Source organism: Chamaea fasciata, unplaced genomic scaffold, assembly GCF_029207755.1.
Source record: "Chamaea fasciata isolate MVZ Bird 193981 ecotype frontalis unplaced genomic scaffold, bChaFas1.0.hap1 SCAF_11, whole genome shotgun sequence".
Lineage (NCBI taxonomy): Eukaryota > Metazoa > Chordata > Aves > Passeriformes > Sylviidae > Chamaea > Chamaea fasciata.
The window spans coordinates 5,868,644-5,888,524 of record NW_027094096.1 but is presented as its reverse complement, the minus strand read 5'-3'; the positions used below and the strand labels follow the sequence as shown (position 1 = coordinate 5,888,524).

General features: G+C 42.1%; 1 protein-coding gene across 1 annotated transcript in view; it reads right to left on the bottom strand.

The window, feature by feature from the left end:
- Window positions 1-19,881, bottom strand: part of STAG1 (STAG1 cohesin complex component) — a 165,319-nt gene that overhangs the window by 72,265 nt on the left and 73,173 nt on the right. Inside the window, exon 7 of the mRNA XM_066194137.1 lies at window positions 1,216-1,292. Within this exon, the coding sequence (XP_066050234.1) occupies window positions 1,216-1,292 (77 nt within the window). The remainder of the gene's footprint in view (window positions 1-1,215; window positions 1,293-19,881) is intronic.

Here is a 19,881-nt window from a genome sequence, read left to right as displayed (position 1 = left end):
ACAGATAAAATGCCAACAGTTTATTCCAGATTTCAAAACATTCATGGGGTTGCAGCCTAGGACTAACATTTTTATGCTTTTGTACTAAGCCCAACAAATTCTCTCACAAATCCATTCAAACATTAAGGCAGAAGCTAGAACTGAAACTTTTTTTAGAACTATAGAAGTTCTGAAAAATTTTAGGTAATAGAGGAAGAAAGACTATGTCCCAGTAACTGTAACTCTTTGAGAGATGTTGCTTTTAGGCACATTCATACAAAGAGGTTTTCTCCTCCTGTAAGAAAAAACTTTGACAGTTTTTAAAAAGGTTTTTTTCGAAAAATACTTTCTTCCTCAAACACGGGACAATCACCCAGCAAAAGGAGCAGCCCTGTGGCTGTAGTCAGGCATTTACTGAAACATTTTGTTGTTCAAGGCCATGGCAAAGAAGGAAATTGTGTGTAAGTACATCCTGAAAAAGAGTGTTTCTTTTATTAATTGTTTTCCTGCTCAACTTTCTGAAACAAAGCCTTGGCATTTCATTTAGAACTGGTCTGAGACACTGCCTTCCTATAGAAATTCCTGCTCCAGCTTTAGTTTTCCTCACTAAACAAAATGAACACTCAGAATATTCAGCTTTTTATACACCAAAAGTCAAAGAAAACACAGATCAAAAATCTCAAAGCTAAAAAGAATTCACCATTAGGAACATGTTTATTTTGACAGAAGATACCCAGTCTGAATTGTAATTTACTTGTTTCAAACAAAATGCTTAGATCTTTTGAAAGAGTATTTCTTTCTGTATCACTGCTCCAAAATGATAATTTTCACGTCAAGTTCCTATTTGGTTTAAATTGCCATTTAAAATGCACAAAACATTAATTTGCACAGAGAAAACAGAGCAGAATGCTGTAATCCTGTCTCACGAATCTGACGTGTGAGGAATCTGCAGCTCTTTTGTTGTATGATGGCACTCCCAGGAGCTGAAGCTCAGCACCCAGAATGCCACCTCCACTCTCGGTGAGATTAGAGTTCTCCAGTTCCTCCTCCTGCCTGCTCTGATCAATCCCTCTCTGCCCTGTTACTCCACATCCAACAGCTGAAGTTGCTGCTTTGCTTGTTAGTTTCCCATACTGTGACAGTATTCATCTACTGGCCCACTGCGTTTTTAATTTAAACCAGATGTATACGGTAACATATTTCATAATGCTTCAAACAACTATTTGTATACTCTACCTCATCAAATTCTTCTGTCATTTTCCTTATGATTTCTGCATTTTGCATGTTCCTGAACATTTCAATTCTTACCGTACCTGTAATGTAATGAAAGAACAAAAGAAATGAACACAACATGGTTTTGCTACATCAAAATATCAATGTTTTTCTGCTGCTAAACAAACAGTTCAGTGATACATATAAGAGTATGCAGAGTACAGAAAGAACAGGAATGCTTTGAAAAAGGCTGTGTCTTGAAGAAGTAGGGAAAGAGAACCCATGTGTCCTGTAATGTGCTTTCAGACGAGGAATTAGTACCGTTGTCCATCCTTTCACTCTTTGCAGCCCAGCAAGTGTGATAAAGCAGTGATAGCCATGGAGGACTCGTGTCATGTCTGCAGCTGCCCAAGGCTTTCAATTTTGTGTGCAAAATTAAATGAGCACCATCTTTCAGTTTCACAGCCACTCCTGGTGATTCTGCACTTTCCACGCTGAATGTCCTGGATGACAGATACCCATGTTCTCTAGGCACCACTGGGAGTTTTCACACTGCTCCGCTCAGGACCAGCATGGTTCATTGACTGAGGCACATTTTCCAAACCCAAAGGCTCCAAAGGGCTCAGCCAAGACCTGAGCCAGCTCAGCACCAGAAGCAGCAACTGTATCTCTGTTATTCTTTCATGTAGATTTTTCACTCCCCCTTGTGACCTGAACATGGGAGTTGATGGGGTTAATTTTTCATTGTAAATCGCACAAATTTACCAAAATTGAAAACAGAACAACACAATAGCTAGAAATGAAAATTCTTGTGTCTTGATCAAAATTCAATCAGTATACAAATACAGTATTCTGACATATTATTGCCTCTGCACCTAGACACTATCTAAATATCTAACCATATAACCCAGGGCAACATAAAGATTATTTTTTGTTGCTGCTGCATGATCTTCTCTTCATCACTTCACAATCTTCTTTTGTTAACGGAGGAAATTCAGAAAGATTAAGCAAACTGCACAGGTACAAAATCCATCCCAACATCATTAACATAACAAAGAGTAAGCGTCTCAGCTTTTGCAAGAACTTCAACTGGAATAATGATCCACTGCATCATTTCAAAAATTCAGACCATAATAGAAGCAGCTTAACAGCTAACAGTATTAGTTGCTCTACACAGGATAAATAAAGATAATTTAAACATACTAAATATTATGCAAATGTTTTAATTCTGGTATTTTATTCCTTTAAAAAAGAGCATTAGAAATATATGCATTTCAAAACATGCAAGCACAGTTAGAGAACACCAAGTCTCTCTATGTTAGTACAGGTACAGTTTTACACAGCAAATGAAATATTGATTTCTTAATTGCCTTTGCTTCTTCATGAAATAATATTTGTTATCTATTTCTTACTGGGTAATACTGTCAACCTCAGTTCTGACTATGGCAATTTAAATTTGTGCATGGTAATTTCCGTATCATTAACAATTACTAATGCAATATATCAACATAAAACCAGGAACCCAAAAGAATACCACCACGTGACAGTTGAAAATATATTTTCTCAGCTTAGAAATCATCTGTACATGCAGACACATTTTAATCTTTCCCCCAACCCTTTACTTTAGCCGAAGTTTTGCTTTGGCTAAATGAAGCAGTTTCCCAGTATGTCTCAGAACAGTGGACAGGTACTATTGCAAACCCCCTCTGCTGCAGGACTGCCTCTTTCTCTCACAGCATGCTGGTATCTGCTGCTCTTCCCACTGGCAGCATAGCCCTCAGTCAAAGAGTAACCTACTGACCTTTGCTATTTTACTGGTTCACAGTCCTGATTCTGATTTTATTCTTATCTATTTACGGCTCCTTAAGCCTCAGTTTCTCGGCAGTCAGGGCCAGGCTGTTTACCTTGCATGAGCAGAACTGAGAGAACATCATCTCTCCCTGGGCACCCAGAGGGTATCACTGATCCCCATGCAGAGGTGTCCCAGGTGAGGCTGGGGTGATCCTCCAACACCCTCCAACTAACAGTGGGGCAGTTCTTTGGGAGGCAGGGCTGTGCACACCATGAGACATTCCTGACATGTCCCAGGGCTGCCGGGGTGGGTAAGAGCTCTACACTGCCAAGGGAGCATCAGCAAGTGCTCACAGTGGAGAACAGCACTTACCCCCTTCCTGTCCCATTCCCTCCTTCACTTTTCCAGACTCAGTTTACAGAAGTCATGGAAAGCACAAGGAGAGTTTCTGCTTATCTGGCAGCAGGCAATGGCTCTTGCCTGACTGCTTCTCCTTCCACCACCTCTCCCCCACCCGACCACAGCACAGCCCCATTTGTTTCTCTGGCAAACTCACTTCACACTGTAAGTATGCTACAAAAAGGTTTTGCTCAGATTTCACGGTGTCACCACAACATTTTAGCACTGCAATGGTCAGCATTATTCAAACTCATAGTTTATATGATTAGTGAAAAGCAAAACTTTCCAATTTTCAGGTGAATCCTTAAAATGTAACAGATGATCTATAAAGTGCAATTGAAGGAGTAGCATGTATCCCTGAAGTCTTTACCTTACTCAAGTTGCTTCATGTCCTTTTCTAAGTTGAGTTTTACCTGTGCCATGAAGCTCTCACTCTGTATTTAGTGAAGAGAATTGAAATTGTCTTATCCATTAAAAACTGAGAAGCCTATTTTACTTCAGGACTAAGTTCTCAGTTAAAACCACTTCACATACATTGTGTTTTCAAGTCTTCTCGCTGACATGTATATTTCCTTAATGACCAAATTCCAGTTTAACTTTCAGCTAAAACAGGTATCAATGTAATTTCTCAATAATCACAGCACCCAACACGGCCTTCAAGAGTGAAAAGAAAAAACCCACACAGAGCACAAAACTCGATTTCAATGAGAAGAGAAAGACTAAAGGGGCCTATACAAAACTGGATGAATTCACCTTAAAAAACCCTAAACTGTGTACAAAATCAGATATAGCATTTATGGGAGATAAAACACACCGTGGACTCAGTTGCTTGAAAACATGTATTTAGAGTGAGAAGAATAACCAGTTTTACTAGTAATCCCTGCAAAAGCAAAACAACAATAAAGATCTCCAAGAGCTTTATAGGATGTGTAAGCCCTCGAGTCTGAGCAACAACCAGCTGTAACTACCAGGAGTTAAACAGGGTTACCCTTGGGATGTGGGTGGTCCCATGACTGCCTTTCCCACTGCAAACAGGAGGAACTAGCCCTGACCACCGCTGGCAATCAGGGAACACCATCACACCAAGTGCCACGCTCCAATGGCCCCGTGCACACAGCAGCTCTGGGATTTCTACAGGGAAAATCAGATGAGCGAAACATCAGCTCTAGCAGCCCACAGTCCTGAAATCTAAACTGCTGACGGTAATAAATTACATACTATGGAGGAGACTACCTATGCTGTATGGTCAGTTTTCATCACTGGGACTTTTATTCACCAAAGCTACACAAACAATTCCATCCCTTCTCTATCGGGCCACCTGTCCATGCTGAGTAAGCTGCAGGAAAAGTAGCAGGAAAACTGCAGCTCAAGACTGAGGTGAATGGATATGAAATAAGCCCCAAAGTCTCCTGTCAAAGGAGGATTAATTGTGGTACCTTAAATTCATGGTAACTGATTAGACTGATCTCTCAAACACACACACTTGAAAAACGAGAAAGATTTATAGAGGCATTGAGAAGACGACACAAGGAAAGTACATGAAAAACACAACGTGCTCTTTTGCATCAGCTCAAAGTCAATAGTGACGACCACAGCACCAGAACCTAACTGAAATTGCCAAGAGAGGACAAGTTCAATGAAACATTTGTGAGGATAGATGGTGATTACAGAACTGCTGGATGGGCAGTATTTATCCCACTTGGTATCATTCAATGTGCTACTCCTATACCTTTTGCCCCACTTATAATTTAGATCATAAGAAATAATCCACTTCTATAATGTCTTTAAGTGCAGTTTTCAATCATCTGAGAAGTGGTACTGACAAATTCCGTGTGACAGATGATAAAGACTGAAGTCAAACCATCAGGAGCACGTGATTTCTCAGTGCTCAGCCTGGGCCAGAGTACTCTGCTGCAGCACTTGCACTGACTGTTTCCAGAAGAGAGCTGCCTGAATCTAACCAAAAATTACTCAGGCCAGTAGAAAAGTTCGTTTTCCGTGGCTTGCTCATGATCACGTAAGAACACTGAAGTAGCTCTTACCTCACTGGAATCAATAGATATTAATCATTAATTTAAATAGAAGCAGTAGTGGGAAGTTGAAGCATATCCAAATAGATGCTGAGACTCCTAAACCCCACCAGGGCTCCTGACTTCCTATTGATTTCTGTCCCTGAAAACTGAAACTCTTTGCTAAGACCAGAGGTCAAGACTTGAGAAAGACGTCAATCTAAATATTTGGTTGAATTTCCACACATATAGGAATAGAAGACCCTTTTATTGATTTATTCCCCAATTCCTCCTGCTGCATGGACTCCACACTGCCCAACTTCTGCTGCCACTGAAGAAATATTCAAAAGACAGAGGTTTCCTATAAGGCACACAGCTAATTCATCCTTAGAGCAGCTTTTGCTAGTGAACTCTTACTGAATGAATCAGCAAGAATCCCAGTGGAAAAATAAATACAGTCTTGTGCAATTAAAACCTTATTAAACAGAGAATCACAGTTAACTGTTAAAAAGAATTTTAATGGTTCACCTAAGTCTGTCCTCCTACAACAAAACCAAAGCCATGTTTGAGTGTGCTCTGTGAAGCATCTTTGCAATGTGAAGGTCTTAGTACAGCTATGAAAAGTGCACTCTCTTGCTGCAGTCCAATTCTCTGACTGACCTGCTTATCAAGTCTGCTACAACCCAGAAGAAAATTTTGTTACTCTTCATCTTTTACATATGTGATGAATTGCTCTGGTGTTTATCATCATGCTCCTGCAATCCTTGTATCTTTACCTTTGGTAATTCAATTTTTTTAATTCCATTATGATTTTCAGACCATTGCACAGCACATGAATGAAACAAGTCTTTCCCCTTGCTTTAATTCTTATTCCTCCTTTGCTTTAGGTTACAGCTGAGTCTCAAATAGAAATCTCGGAACAGGACCCTTATTTTTTTGCCTTGGCTGTGTTTCCCACATGGAAGTTTTACATGCATTTTTCTCTTCCTCTTTTGAAGACCCTTATTGTTTTGTTCTTCACTCTGCTCTTACAGAACTAGGACTATTATTATTATTGTCATTAATATCATTACTATTATTTACCAATGATGAGAATTTCCTCTAGAGAAGATTATTTTCCATTTGTGTTCTTCGTTTTCTGTATCAAAAACTTGTCAGCACCACACTGATGAATTCCCTGGACAATCTTTAACTTGCTCTATTCTGCTCCTTGATGGCACCTCACTAGTTTGAGACCCTCTCCCATCCTACTGTAAATCATGCAACTCTATATACCAAGTATAAACAGCAGTGAAGCTTTTGTATCTGGCCTTGTTTTGATGGCTCAGAGGAGACATCTCCAGCAGAAACTCCTGGCTTCTCTCCCCTTCTGTCGCCTAGACATTTTCAAGAAAGCTTTTCTGGATTTCAGAACAAATGTAAACATTACACAGGACAAGGATTTAGGGGCAAACTCCTCTACCTGAATTTTCTGATCTTGATTTTGCTAAGAATCCTTCCATGCAATTTTTTGGGATTGAATGAAGACCAGGAAAGTCATCACAAAGAACTACATTAGCATTGCCACCTTTACTACAAGGTGCTGTTAAAGCTGGGAAAATCTGAAAGGAAATCTTGACTGTGAAATGAGGAAACTTTGGTTGTTAGAGTCCTTTCACTGTCCTTATGGCCCTTTAGTGCTCTGGGCTCCCAGTGCCTGACTGCCACCTAGAGACCCCACTCTGTGCCCACGATGGTATGTACATCCAACAGACACTGTCACTGGGAGAGAACAGGACATTCCAAGGGACCACAAAAGCATATTCAATTTTACCTTCTTCACTACACCAGGCCCAGAAATCCATTACTATTCTGGTTTATAAAACTTAGATATAAAGAAGGAAACACTTTGTTTCTACTGTCATTTAAAAACTATTTTAATTGTTTATGATGTCCTTTCACACCAGATTTAACCTAGACGAAGACATCTTGTCCAGTATAGAAACCCCAATATAATCTCAGAGTTTACAAAAAATTTTACCTTTAGGGACTAGACCTAGCCAGTGTGGGTTTATAAAAGGCAGACCCTGCCTGACCAACCTGATCTTCCTCTATGACCCGCTTAGTGGATGAGGGAAAGACTGTGGAGGTGCCTACCTGGACTTCAGTAAAGCCTCTGACCACTTCCCACAGCCTTCTCCTGGAGAACCTGGCTGTTCACAGCTTGGATGGGCAGAGTTTTCACAGGGTAAAAAACCTGCTGGATGGTGAGCCCAGAGAGCAGTGGGGAATGGAGCCCAGGGGTGGTCAGTCACAAGTGGTGTCCCCCAGGGCCCAGTGCTTGGGTCAGTCCTGTTTAGTATCTTTAGCCACGATCTGGATGAGGGGATCGAGGGCACCCTCAGTAAGAAGGTGCAGGGAACACCTTCTGACTCTCTGCCTAAAGGGAGGCGGTAGCCAGCTGGGGGTCACAGAATCACTGGGTTGGAAGAGACATCCAAGATCATCAAGTCCAACCCATACCCTAACACCTCAACTAAACCATGGCACTGGAGTGCCACATCCGATCTTTTTTTAAACACATCCAGGGATGGTGACTCCCCCACCTCCCCGGGCAGACCATTCCAGTTCTTTTTCACTCTTTCTGTAACAAGGTTTTTACCTAATATCCAACCTATATTTCCCTTGGCACAGCTTGAGACTGTGTCCTCTCGTTCTGTCAGTGCTGCCTGGAGAAAGAGACCGACCCCCACCTGAGCACAGCCACCTTTCAGGGAGTTGTAGAGAGTGAGAAGGTCGCCTCTGAGTCTCCTTTTCTCCAGGCTAAACAACTCCAGCTCCCTCAATCATTCCTCACAGGGTTTGTGTTCCAAGCCCCTCACCAGCCTTGTTGCCTCCTCTGGACAGGCTCAAGCATGTCAAAGTCCTTCCTTGTTGGACCTTGAAGGTCAGTCACTTCTCTCTAGTGACAAGCAACAGGACAAGGAAATGACCTAAGCTGTGCCAGAGGAGGGCTAGGTTGGATATTAGGGACAATCAGGTCACCAGAAGAGCTGTCCAGCCCTGGCACAGGCTGATGAAAGCAGCGATGCAGCCCCCATCACTGGAGGGATTTAAAATCTGTGCGGATGTGGCACTTGGGGACATGGAACAGTGATGCCCTTGGCAGTGCTGGGGAAAGATTGAACTCAAAAGTGTCAAAGGGCTTTTCCAATCGAAACAATTCCATGAGTCTGTGCTTAAAACAATCAGTAATGTTAATGTTGTCAATATCGATAAGGAGCATCATTAAAACTTATCCGTAAATCTTAGAGGATTTATTAATTTTTTTACTAACACAAGGGTCACTGTAAAATACAGTGGAATTTAATATCAAATCCTTGCTATTTCTGATACTCAAATTCAATGACAATTGTTTCATCTTAAGAGCAATTCTGTATTACACTTAAGAGTTCAAAGTTCCAAATGAGATTAAGGAGTTGATAACTTTACATACATAACTAGCATTTTGTATGATTTGAACTGCTAATCTCTTTTAAAATCCAAAATGTTATTTGATCCAGAAGATAACAGTGATGGCACTGATTCCCTCATTACAAGTATGGGAAAAATACATTGAAGATAATCAGAGATTTTTACAAAGAAGAGAATTATATATGTCACTGACAATCCAGTTATTTCCCCTTGCTGAAAAGAAACAAAAAAGTACATATTCTCACAGTATAAAGAGATAGAAACTTCATCCCTACTTTAAAGAAAACAGATCCTATGAAATTCCAAAACTGCAATTATGTGTGAGGATTTGTTACTTGCTTAAACTATGTTGAGTGTCAGAAGAATAAAAAAGGGAAAAAAAAAGAATTCAGGAGTCACTCAAAGAACTACACACCATTATATGTGACTGCTGTGTCAGATTGGGAAGTGCTGTACTACAGAGCTGGTGTGTTTATTCAAGGATTGATGTTATTTCTGTCAAGTAATGCTTCACAACCCCCATGGAGCTCCATGTGGCATCAATAACGAGACAAATGTCATACATTCATGCAACACAGAGACATTTTCAAAATCCTGCAACGATCTCTCTCATTTTCTTAAAGGAGCTGATGCGCAATAATCATATGCATGCAAAGTCTTCAGATTAAAACCAGGAAAACTGAGATAGCAAAAACGGCCAGTTTTCAGAACAGAATGAACCTGCCAAGAGATCTTTCCATGTAAAGATATTGATAAAACATGTTCCATAGCTGATATAAATGCTTTGAAAGAAAGGATAAGAATGGAGCAGATAGTTTGCTGGTGACACAATTATTTAGAACAGCTAGACTGACAGCTGCCAGCCAGCACTGCCAAAGGATGTCACAGGCAGAAACTGGTAAGATGCTCTTCAGCAAGAAAGCATGCTCAGTCCCCAGACTGATAGCAGAAAAAGAAGTAGGCCCACGTAATTTAGTGCATCAGAAACAGTACACTTCCTATGCTTAAGTCTTTTGATAAAGGAAACTCCCTTGCTCTGGGTTTCAGGCAGATAAGGCTGATTTGAAACAGCTCTATAGCCTTTGCACTTGCTAAGTGTAAGCTGCTTTGCATCCTCACAGAAACGTTTACATGAAGCCACATAATTACTAACCAAGGATGGTAAACTTGCAATCTAGTATTTTACTGAATTATTTCATAAGATAGATCTTTTCATGCTTTGATGACTTAAAGTAGCAATTCTCATACAGCACCAACCTCTTTGCCAGGTAACTTTGAACAGTAGTCAGTGACATAAACGTGGGTGAAAAGCCGAGGAGCCTTTGCTGCCCCAAAGGCAGCAGTTTGTTCCTGGCAATGTCTCACAGCTTTTGCTCTTGGAAGCCCTCAGCTCTGCAGGCACCCTGCAGCCGTGTCCTGCCCTGCACTGCCCCAGGTCACCCTGGCTGAATGAGGAGTCTGTGGCCACAGAGGACACTCACATTTGAGGAGAGAGGTAAAAGCACACATCCAAGAAAAGCTCTGCCGAAACTTCCTGCCTGTTCCCCAGGGCTGGTTCCAAGGTTCACTTCTGCGATCAGTGCTCACGCTGTGCTTCCTGCACAGGTGCTGTAAGCAGATGTTTGTTAAGGAGGTTTCTGGTGGATATGATGAAACAAATTAACCTCGGGATTGCTGTACTCAGTAATCAGCACTGGGTGTTAGGCAGAATGCAGGCACAAGCCAGCATCACACGAGTCTCACATTTGGCAGTAGTTCAGAGTTTACCTGAGCTGTAAGGCACACTGTGACTATTGGATTTAACAGCCGATGGTGGATCCATCATCTCTTAACTCATTTGTACTTTCTATCTCCAAAGAACTCTGCATCAATGCAACCTGCAGTTTAGCCCTACACTCCTTCAGAAGGCACCTCATTCTATTTCTAAAACTACTGCTTGATCATTTTATTTGATAAACCAGGATCTTTTTGCAATGCATGAAAAGCTATTCTTCTATTTACCAATCTTTTCCACGTTGTTTGGGTTTTTCTCTCTAAATTTGTGTATCTTTAGGAAGTGGGATGGTCATAACTACATTCAATGTTCAAGGTGCAGGTGCAATCTAAGTTTGAGAGAGATTTTTTGTGTCTAATAAATGTACACAAATTTGCCCTTTATTTATAATTCTTAACTTTGCCTCTCAGAGCACTGCCAAGCACAGAGGTAGTATTTTCAGATTATGCCCAATGACAGCAGGCTCCAAAAGCAGAATGTGAGTAACTACAGCTTATCAGCACATGTGTGGAAGCAGCCTTTGGCTGCCGGCTGTCAGAAGTGACTCAAATCCAGCGATATAAACATAGGTAGTGTGGAGGCTGAGCTCCAAGTAAAGTGTAAGATACAACAATGTAAATATTTGCACTAAGGTCTATCTCCTCTTTCTGAGTGCCTTTATCACAGGCTGTTTTCACATCTGCTCTCCCCCAGCTCTCCGACCCTGTGAACAGGCCCCCCACAAAACTTCCCTCTGAAACAAGGGACCCAGTGTGAGCACAAGTTCTTCCCTCCTCACAGAGGAACCAGTCTGTGTGCATAAACACCTGGTCTGAGGGGGCAGAGACAGCAGTGCCAGACACTTCCCAGTGGGGTCAGGTGATACGACAAGAGCCTGACAACCCAAACATGAGCACATTCCTGCTGTGGAAGCATTTCTGTAGCCACCAATGGAGAGAAAACACTATTGCCATTGCTAACAATAGGCATCCCTACCTGTGCCCTGTCCCTGGGGCACAGCCCCAGCCCTGGGCTCCTGGGGGAGTTTTCCACTGGCCACAAGAACCTGCTGAGTGAGCTTGGTGCCAGGTGTCTGTTATAACACGAACTCAGGTGTGGGACAATATAACACAGGCCTGATAAACTTATTTCAAGGGAGAGCAATTGCTTTGTACCACTACTGTACCTTCTACAATAAACCCCAGAGCAGTTTTTAAAACACTGAGTGCTTCTCGAAGGAAAAATAATGGATTTCTGTTCCACCACACTGGAATAGATAATTACTTCATATACTATAGATTCTTTATTACGCATTCTTTTGGATAGCTAACATGTTTAATCCACCAATTTTAAACGCAGTAAGCATATAATTACTATTTTAACACAGATTATTTATCCCTGTTCTATTCCTATGATTTTTACAAATGCTATCCACAGAAGGACAAATTCACAGCTTCTTACCTTTCTTAGAAATCTAGAATTGTAGAATAATTTCAGATGGCAGGATTCCTGACTGTCACTAGTCCAAGCCCTTCCCAAAGCAGAGATCCCAGCTGGATCAGGTGAGTCTGAGTATGTCCTAGGACAGTGAACACAAAGGGAGCCCTTCTGCCTCCAGTGCCTGACCACCTCATGGCAGAAATGTTTTCCATTCTGTCCAACTAGAATTGCCCACATTTCAACATGTGTCTGTTACCTGCCACTGAGCTGCGTGAAGAGTCTGCAGTCCCCTTCTCTCTAGTCCTTCAATAACTGAAAGAAGCAGCAAGATCTTCCTTTGGCCTTTTTAAAACTGAGCAATGCTGCTGCCCAGTTTCTCCTTGCTCAGCAGAGTGACGACTCCCCAGAAGGCCTCCTGGAAATCCAGGCTCTCTCAAGCACATCACACTTACCCACATTTCATGCTTCAAAGAACTTCAAGCTCACTTTCACAGAAACCAAGGTAATTTACTTCAGTGTCCACTCCTCCTTCCACTTTCTATGGATGTGCCTGTCCCAACTGCAGGTTCCCAGAGCTCAGCAGTAACCCACACACATACTGTCAGCATTGCAACACGCCTTCACATGTTTTTGCTAAAAGGTATTTTCTTTATCAGAGAAACAAGCCTCTTGTTACTCAGTGTCAACACCTCTCCAGCTCATAAAACAAAATGGCATAAAACATGGTACATCTCCACTTTCCAGAAAGTCAGGAGGCAAAAGACAATCACAGGAGGATTAGATAGCCATGGTCTATCCTCTTTCCCTCAGTCCTTCTGCTTTCCCTGATGGAGTTTTGATCCTTTCCTCAGCCATCTGTTACTCTTACTTCTACCTGTATTTCTCAGAAGCAGAAAAGTAGAGAAGATGAAAGGCAAGTCCTAAAAAATACAAAAAGAGAAGTAAATCTAGAGATTTTCAATTCATGTGACAGGCTCTAGAGTCCAGAAAACATAGTATCTAGTAAGAAAACTAAGAGGGGAAACAAGAGGCCAGACCTCTTGTGCCACACCTGGGAGCTGCTGAAGATCTGACAGAGCTCAGCAAGCCATGCATGAGTCCCTTGCAGGTGCTGATGGACTGTCATACCCTGCTCCTTGCTCCACTGCCTATTGTCCCTTGAGAGAACTGCCCTTTCTTCATCTTCCTGCAGGAAGATGCTGTTACTTGCATGAGAGCTTCCCAGACACAGCTCTGAAGAAATACCCTCAGTTCAGGGCCTCTGCCTTTTCCTGTCACTGTTTGCGGCTCCAGAACGTGGAAGGGAAGGATCAGGACTACAGGGGTGTCTGCATTTGGTATCTACAGTGCTAAACCTTATCAGCAATGGCACACCAAAGAGACTGCTGAGCTCCAGGTTTCCCAGAGCCAAACCTTACTTCTCAGTGTTCAACAGCACCATCCAGAGAGCCACAAGGCCAGGGCTGACTGGTATCCTCCCATATCCTCCCATATCTGATGGAAGAAAAGCTGACACATTAAACAACAGTAAAACAGAGGCTTTGTAAGCGCTGTGGAGCTGCTGCAGAAAGGTGAACATCTGTCAATTTGAGGAAAGCTGGTGTCCTTCAAAAAGTGAGACTGGAGACACAGAAACATCACGGAAACAATTTCTAACTAAAACATTTGATTTCCCTCTAAGTGAAAGCCACCATCTACCCACAACATTTCTATGCTGTTTTTATTCACCTGAAAGAAGGAAATGAGACTTGGGTGCACTTCTGTCTGTAACTGTGCTGCTTAATAAATTCCAACCTTTCTGTTTAACCAAACCTGACTGGTCTTGGATTTGAAGTGTCCCAGTGAATTTTACAAAAGCAGGTCGTTGAACAGAAGCCAATGAGGTCACTGGGGAGCAGTGTGAACCATGACCCCAATCTCTGTTAATCTCAGCCTCTCACTGAGCTGGAGAGAGACAGGGACACATACTGGGAATGCTGCTGCTGCTGCTGCTTCAAGACCAGCTTCACCTGCAGCACAAACACCTCCTGCCCAGCAGTGTTGTGTCCCAATCTGTGTTGGAGTTACACAGCATCCAGAATATTGTCTCTCATACAGCTCACCCTGCACTTCATGAGCACATTCACCTGCTCTTGTATAATTCAGGAAAGATGAACACAGATACACTAGAAATCCCTCTTCATTAGTTTTGCTTCTCATGAGATCATTTATTTAGAGTATATTAAAGACCAAAGTATTTCCTGACAATGACCTGTGAAAAGACAATGAAAAAATTAGCTGAGCTGGTACAAAGCAATGCCTTTATCTTTCTTTCTCCTCATTTAAAAGTATGCAAGATGAGAGGAATTCTCCTTTTTCACACAATTATTTCTTCCTGCTTTTCTGGGAAAACAACCCATTTTCTCTTAGCTGTTAGCCCATTCCAAAGTCCCTTTTAACCTTCTGACTATCTGAACACATGTACAGAGCTTTTTTTTCTGTAGGGAAACACAAAGAATTTGAGAAATCACATGCAAAAAACCTTTTACCTTTGTGCTTAGAAATTACAGCAGAAATTAAGAAGTGTTAGACTTCAGATGCTGTGTGTAACCTTGACTTAGTCGCTGTGTGTGTCAGCTTTGGTGAGTCACCAACCTCCCAAGGCTGTCTGCTGTTCTGTGTGGCTTCATTAGCACAGACACCAGAAGGATCTGCAGAGGTGACGTTGTCTCTCTGACGTGTGCAGCTCTGCTGCAGCCAATGAACCCAGGAAGAAGTGCACGAAGGGGGGATTCTTACAACAGGGTCGATAAGGATGCTGCAGACTGCTTTTGCTTTTATTCCCAAGGTTCCTGAAGGAGTCCGGACAATTAAACTATCTCCAAGATGGTCCCTAACTGCATATTCCCCATTTTCCAGGTATCCCCTTGGCAGTCTCATGGATGAACGTACAAAAGAGCAGCACATAAACAATGGTAACTCCAGGTACTCTGAGTGTGACACCATTCTTAAAGCATGTAAAACCCTACACGTAAGAACGAAGGACAAAGAAGGAAAAGGCCAGAGAACGTAAGAAAGGACTGGATTATGCTCCAGTCCTGCTTTTTCCTAATTGCAAATACGTATCTATCAGAAAAAATCAAGGACTTCAAGTTTCCATTCCATGAACTTGAAGAAGTCTAGGTACTCTGAGCTCAGTCTTTAAGCAATTTGAGGAGGAACAGGAACCCAGTAACAGCAGTGGTTTAAACATGGCACATTGTTATCTGAAAAACCTCTCCCCTGGGAGTGGCACAGATTCTCTGTGTGCTGCCTTAAAAGCTTTTGATATCAATGACTCTTCCTGCACTGGCCGTTTCTGGAGCAGAGACAGGATCTTTACTTAAAAGGGATTTACAAAGATAACTAGAAGAAACCCTGTTGATAAAATGCCTTTAAGGAAAACTTTAATTTTTAAATTTTTGATTGGAACTTGGCTAGTAGAGAAAAATAAGAGGAAGCATCATATCAAAAGTGAAGTTAAAACAACACAATGAATAGTTGCTCAACATGTTTTGGCATGGGTAAGAGAATGAGAGAGCATATATTAGAGCCAAAATCCATAAAAGTCTGGATATGCTTCTAAAAATACAATGCAAGAGGGAACTGTCACCTCAAAAATGAGAAAAAATAAACTGCTGGAACACACGCAGATCACAGCAGAGTTGACAGGACAAATATAAATGGGAATGTGGAAATAGGAGCAGAAAACTAGGAAAGCTCAACATACAGTGTGTTTCTCAACAGTCTGGGTCTAAGTTTCACTAAGGAGTATTTGAGAGCAAAATATAAAAAAGATTCACCTGTATAAACTTATTAATACTAAAACCCCAAAACTTTACATAAGTAATAAAGCAGCAGGTCCTGAAAAGAGTGCTGAAAGACAAATAGTAATAAATGGCAGATGAAATACAAGAGGGAATGAAAAGTCTGAGTATATTAATTAACACAAAGATAGTGGACTCAAGGGGGAAAATTAATCAAGTGCTGCTAAGGAAAAAGGAAAGAAGAAAAACACAGAGGAGCACCGGAAGTAAAGCATGCTTAATCAGAAAAATGCCTTAAATACTTGGTTACAACTCCTCTTACATTGCTTTGGATCCTCTACCTTACAAATTTAACTACCAGAATTGGTTGAAATGGTGTATTTTGTACAAATTAAAAATGGCTGTGTAAATACACCATATATTATCATACAATTCCTGGTAGATATACAAATGCAAGACACAGAATAAAACAGCCAGCTGACTCACAGAAAAGTTTGGGTTGAAGGGACCCTAAAGCTCATCTCATTCCAAGCTCCGGCCATGGACAGGAACACCTTACACCAGACCAGGGTAACCAACCCTGTAACTCCTCTGGTTGTGTCTTACAGCTTGGTGGAAAGAATCTTTAAGATGGGGAAATACAGAGTAATACTGTAAACCAAAATATTTTAGCAGAACCATCATCGAGTGTTTTATAACTTGTGAAGGGCATTTAATTTTCTCAGTATTTTGTAACAAACAGTATGTTTTCCTCCAGCCTTCAGCACTGTCAGCAAATTTTCCTTTTAGGACTTTTCAGTGCTTCCTCTCCCCCAGAATAAACTTAAGATGTCTGGAAGCCTTAATATCAGGGTGCCTTTCCTGTAACATAATCACGTTTTTAAGTTTCACCAGAAGGCTGAGTTTTCTGTACAATACCCATTTTTTTGGGCATAACTACATTCTCATTCCTGTCAATATAGACTCTTACCTATTAATTGCTTCCTTGTCCTTCCCCCATTAAACTTCCCTTGAAGCTCACAACACCAAGGGGTGTTACACAACGGATCACCTGGCTGACCAGACTATTCAAAAATGGAGTTACATTGTAATTTCTGGCTCAGTTCAGTTGTATATTCTGGCTCCATCACTCTGCAGTAGCTTAAAGCAGTCCCCCAGTGTGTTCATCAGGTAAAAAAAGAAAACTGCTATTTTGGCTGTTGAAGCAAAGCAAAACCACTGGGATGTATGCCTGTCTGCCTGCCTGCCTCTTTTCTCCTGCTTCCTAAGCTCCTCTGTAGAGATGTGTCCTCAAAAAGAACACTTTCCTTTCTTGCAGTTTTCAGAATCCATAATTTTTTCCTTTCCCCTTATGCTTTGCTGCATTTAAAGGCACAAGTTTACCTTTCCATCCCTCATTCTGCTGTTAAATATGTTCAGTTTTCCCTTCTCCTCCTTGCATTTTCCCTACAAGTGAGACTTCATACATGTAATTAATTTTTATAGGTCTCCAGGAAGACCTGTAGGTCTTGTAGCACATTCCAGTGCATAAAGAGGCTCTAAGACAGCTGGAGAGGGACTTCGGACAAGGGATGGAGAGACAGGACAGTGAGGAATAGCTTCCCACTGCCAGAGGGCAGGGTTAGATGGGATATTGGGAAGGAATTCCTCCCTGTGAGGGTGGTGAGGCCCTGGCACAGGGTGCCCACAGCAGCTGTGGCTGCCCTATCCCTGGAAGTGTCCAAGGCCAGGTTGGATGGGGCTTAGAGCAACCTGGGATAGTGGAAGGTGTCCCTGCCCATGGCATGGGGTGGAATAATAGGAGCTGTAAGGTCCCTTCCAACCCAAACCATCCTGGGATTCTGTGACATTTAATACTTGGTTGCTGTTATTACAGGCTGACAAGAGTAAGAAAGAAATGCAGGAAGGACTGCCCATTTCACAATCCCTGCCACCTTAAACTGTTTGCATGAGATCAAAGTCTCCAACTCCTTAAGGGATAAATGCATTTTTCATCACAGTATGATGTCTCTCCCTGTTTCCAGCCAGAAGGAACTGCCAGCTTTGCTCAGCACAGGCAGAAGGGAGCACTTCCTGGGCTGAGGACTGCTCTCCTTCCTGAAAAGCAGTATGTTCTTCCCAAGGAAGTAGCCAGCTCAGAGCTCTATAAGGTGATTTTTACACACAGCACTTAATTGAAGAATAACCCTGCTGTTACAGGCTACCATGGAAACCAGAGGGAAAAAAAAGGGCTGAATATTAAAACTTGAGAGTGAGAATATCCATCACTGCTATTAGACAAAATGGTTTGCAAATGCTTCTATTTCTGGATCTGGGCTGGAACCTTTCCTGTTTGCCACTTTCTCCTGTCAGTACTACAAGCAGAGTTGAACACAGGACGGAGAAAATATTCAAAAATCTTTACAGCTCATGTACTCACACACCACAAAAAGGCGAAAAAAAAAGAAGTATCTGTTTGACAGAAGGGTAAGCAACTCCAAATGCAAACATCAAAAATGAAACTCTAATTCATGGGTTTAGTTAGAAGTTGACAACACATACATCCAAGAGTGAAACATCAGAATAAGCTGTTTCTTTGTTCTTACTAAAAATTCTTCTTATTCTTTCAGAATAAGCATATGACACCAGTAAGGCAAATTTCTGCACCTCTGCATCAACAACAAACCTTCACTATTTGGTTCCAGCCCCACAAGCCTGGCGTTTCAGGGGAAAAAAAAAAAAAAAAAAGAAAAAAATTACATTAATTAAAAAATCTTAAGAACAAAGTGTAACTCAGCCTGGCTTTTTGCACCATTATCAATAAAATTAAATCCTTTGTAAGTCAGATAAAAAAATTCATGGCAGTTGAATCTCCTTCCTTTGTGTATCAGGACTTAAGATTCAATCTGCTATTGAAATACTCACAAGTGGTACCAGGAAATGACTAACATATATTTTCTTCCCTATTTTAATGGAAAGGTTTACATCTTCTGGAGGCAAGTTCCGTGGTGATCGGTTGAAAAGACAATTCACCCTGTTGCAATGGTTGGAAAATTAGATATCAAAGTGCTGCCAACTCTAACTCAACCCTCTCACTATTCTGAGCAAAAAGATACTCCAGCACTGGCTCCTTATCCAATTCACCAAATTATAAAACAAGATATGAAAACAAATTGATTCCTTTCCTCTGAACCTGAAAAGAATGTGGTCTGCTGAGATTGCCTTGATGGTGCCATGCCACGACAAAATGATGATGTCTAGACAGGCGTTAAGAGTTGAATGTATTTTCTTCTCTCTTTAAACACAAATATGCCCGTGTACGTGTCTCTAATTTGAACTGGTGGATGCAAAACTGACTGTGACCCATCAGTGTGTGCTCACAGCCCACAGAGCCCCCATCCTGGGCTCATCCCACATCACGGGCAGCAGGGCAAGGGAGGGGATTCTCCTCCTCTGCTCAGGTGAGACCACCACTGCAGAGCTGCCACCAGCCCTGGGGCTCCCAATACAAGACTGGCATGGAGCTGCTGAGGCAAGTCCAGAGGAGGCCACAGAAATGCTCCAAGGGCTGGAGCCCCTCTGCTCTGGAGCCAGGCTGGGAGAGCTGTTGGTGTTCGCCTGGAGAAGGAAAGGATCCAGGGAGACCTCAGATCCCCTTCCAGTGCCTGAAGGGGCTCCAGGACAGCTGGAGAGGGACTTCGGACAAGGGATGGAGAGACAGGACACAGGGAATGGCTTCCCACTGCCAGAGGGCAGGGTTAGATGGGATATTGGGAAGGAATTCCTCCCTGTGAGGGTGGCGAGATCCTGGCACAGTTGCCCAGAGAAGCTGTGGCTGCCCCATCCCTGGAAGTGCTAAAGGCCAGGTTGGATGGGACTTGGAGCAACCTGGGATAGTGGAAGGTGTCCCTGCTCATGGCAGGGATGGCATAAGATGAGCTTTAAGGTCCCCTCCCATCCAACCCATTTTACAGTTCTATGAACTGCAAAAATGACTTCAGATTTTTGTTTTGTTAGGCAACAACTTTAGAATAACCCCTCACTGCAGATTGGATGTAAATTGTTTTCAAAGGCTCCAGA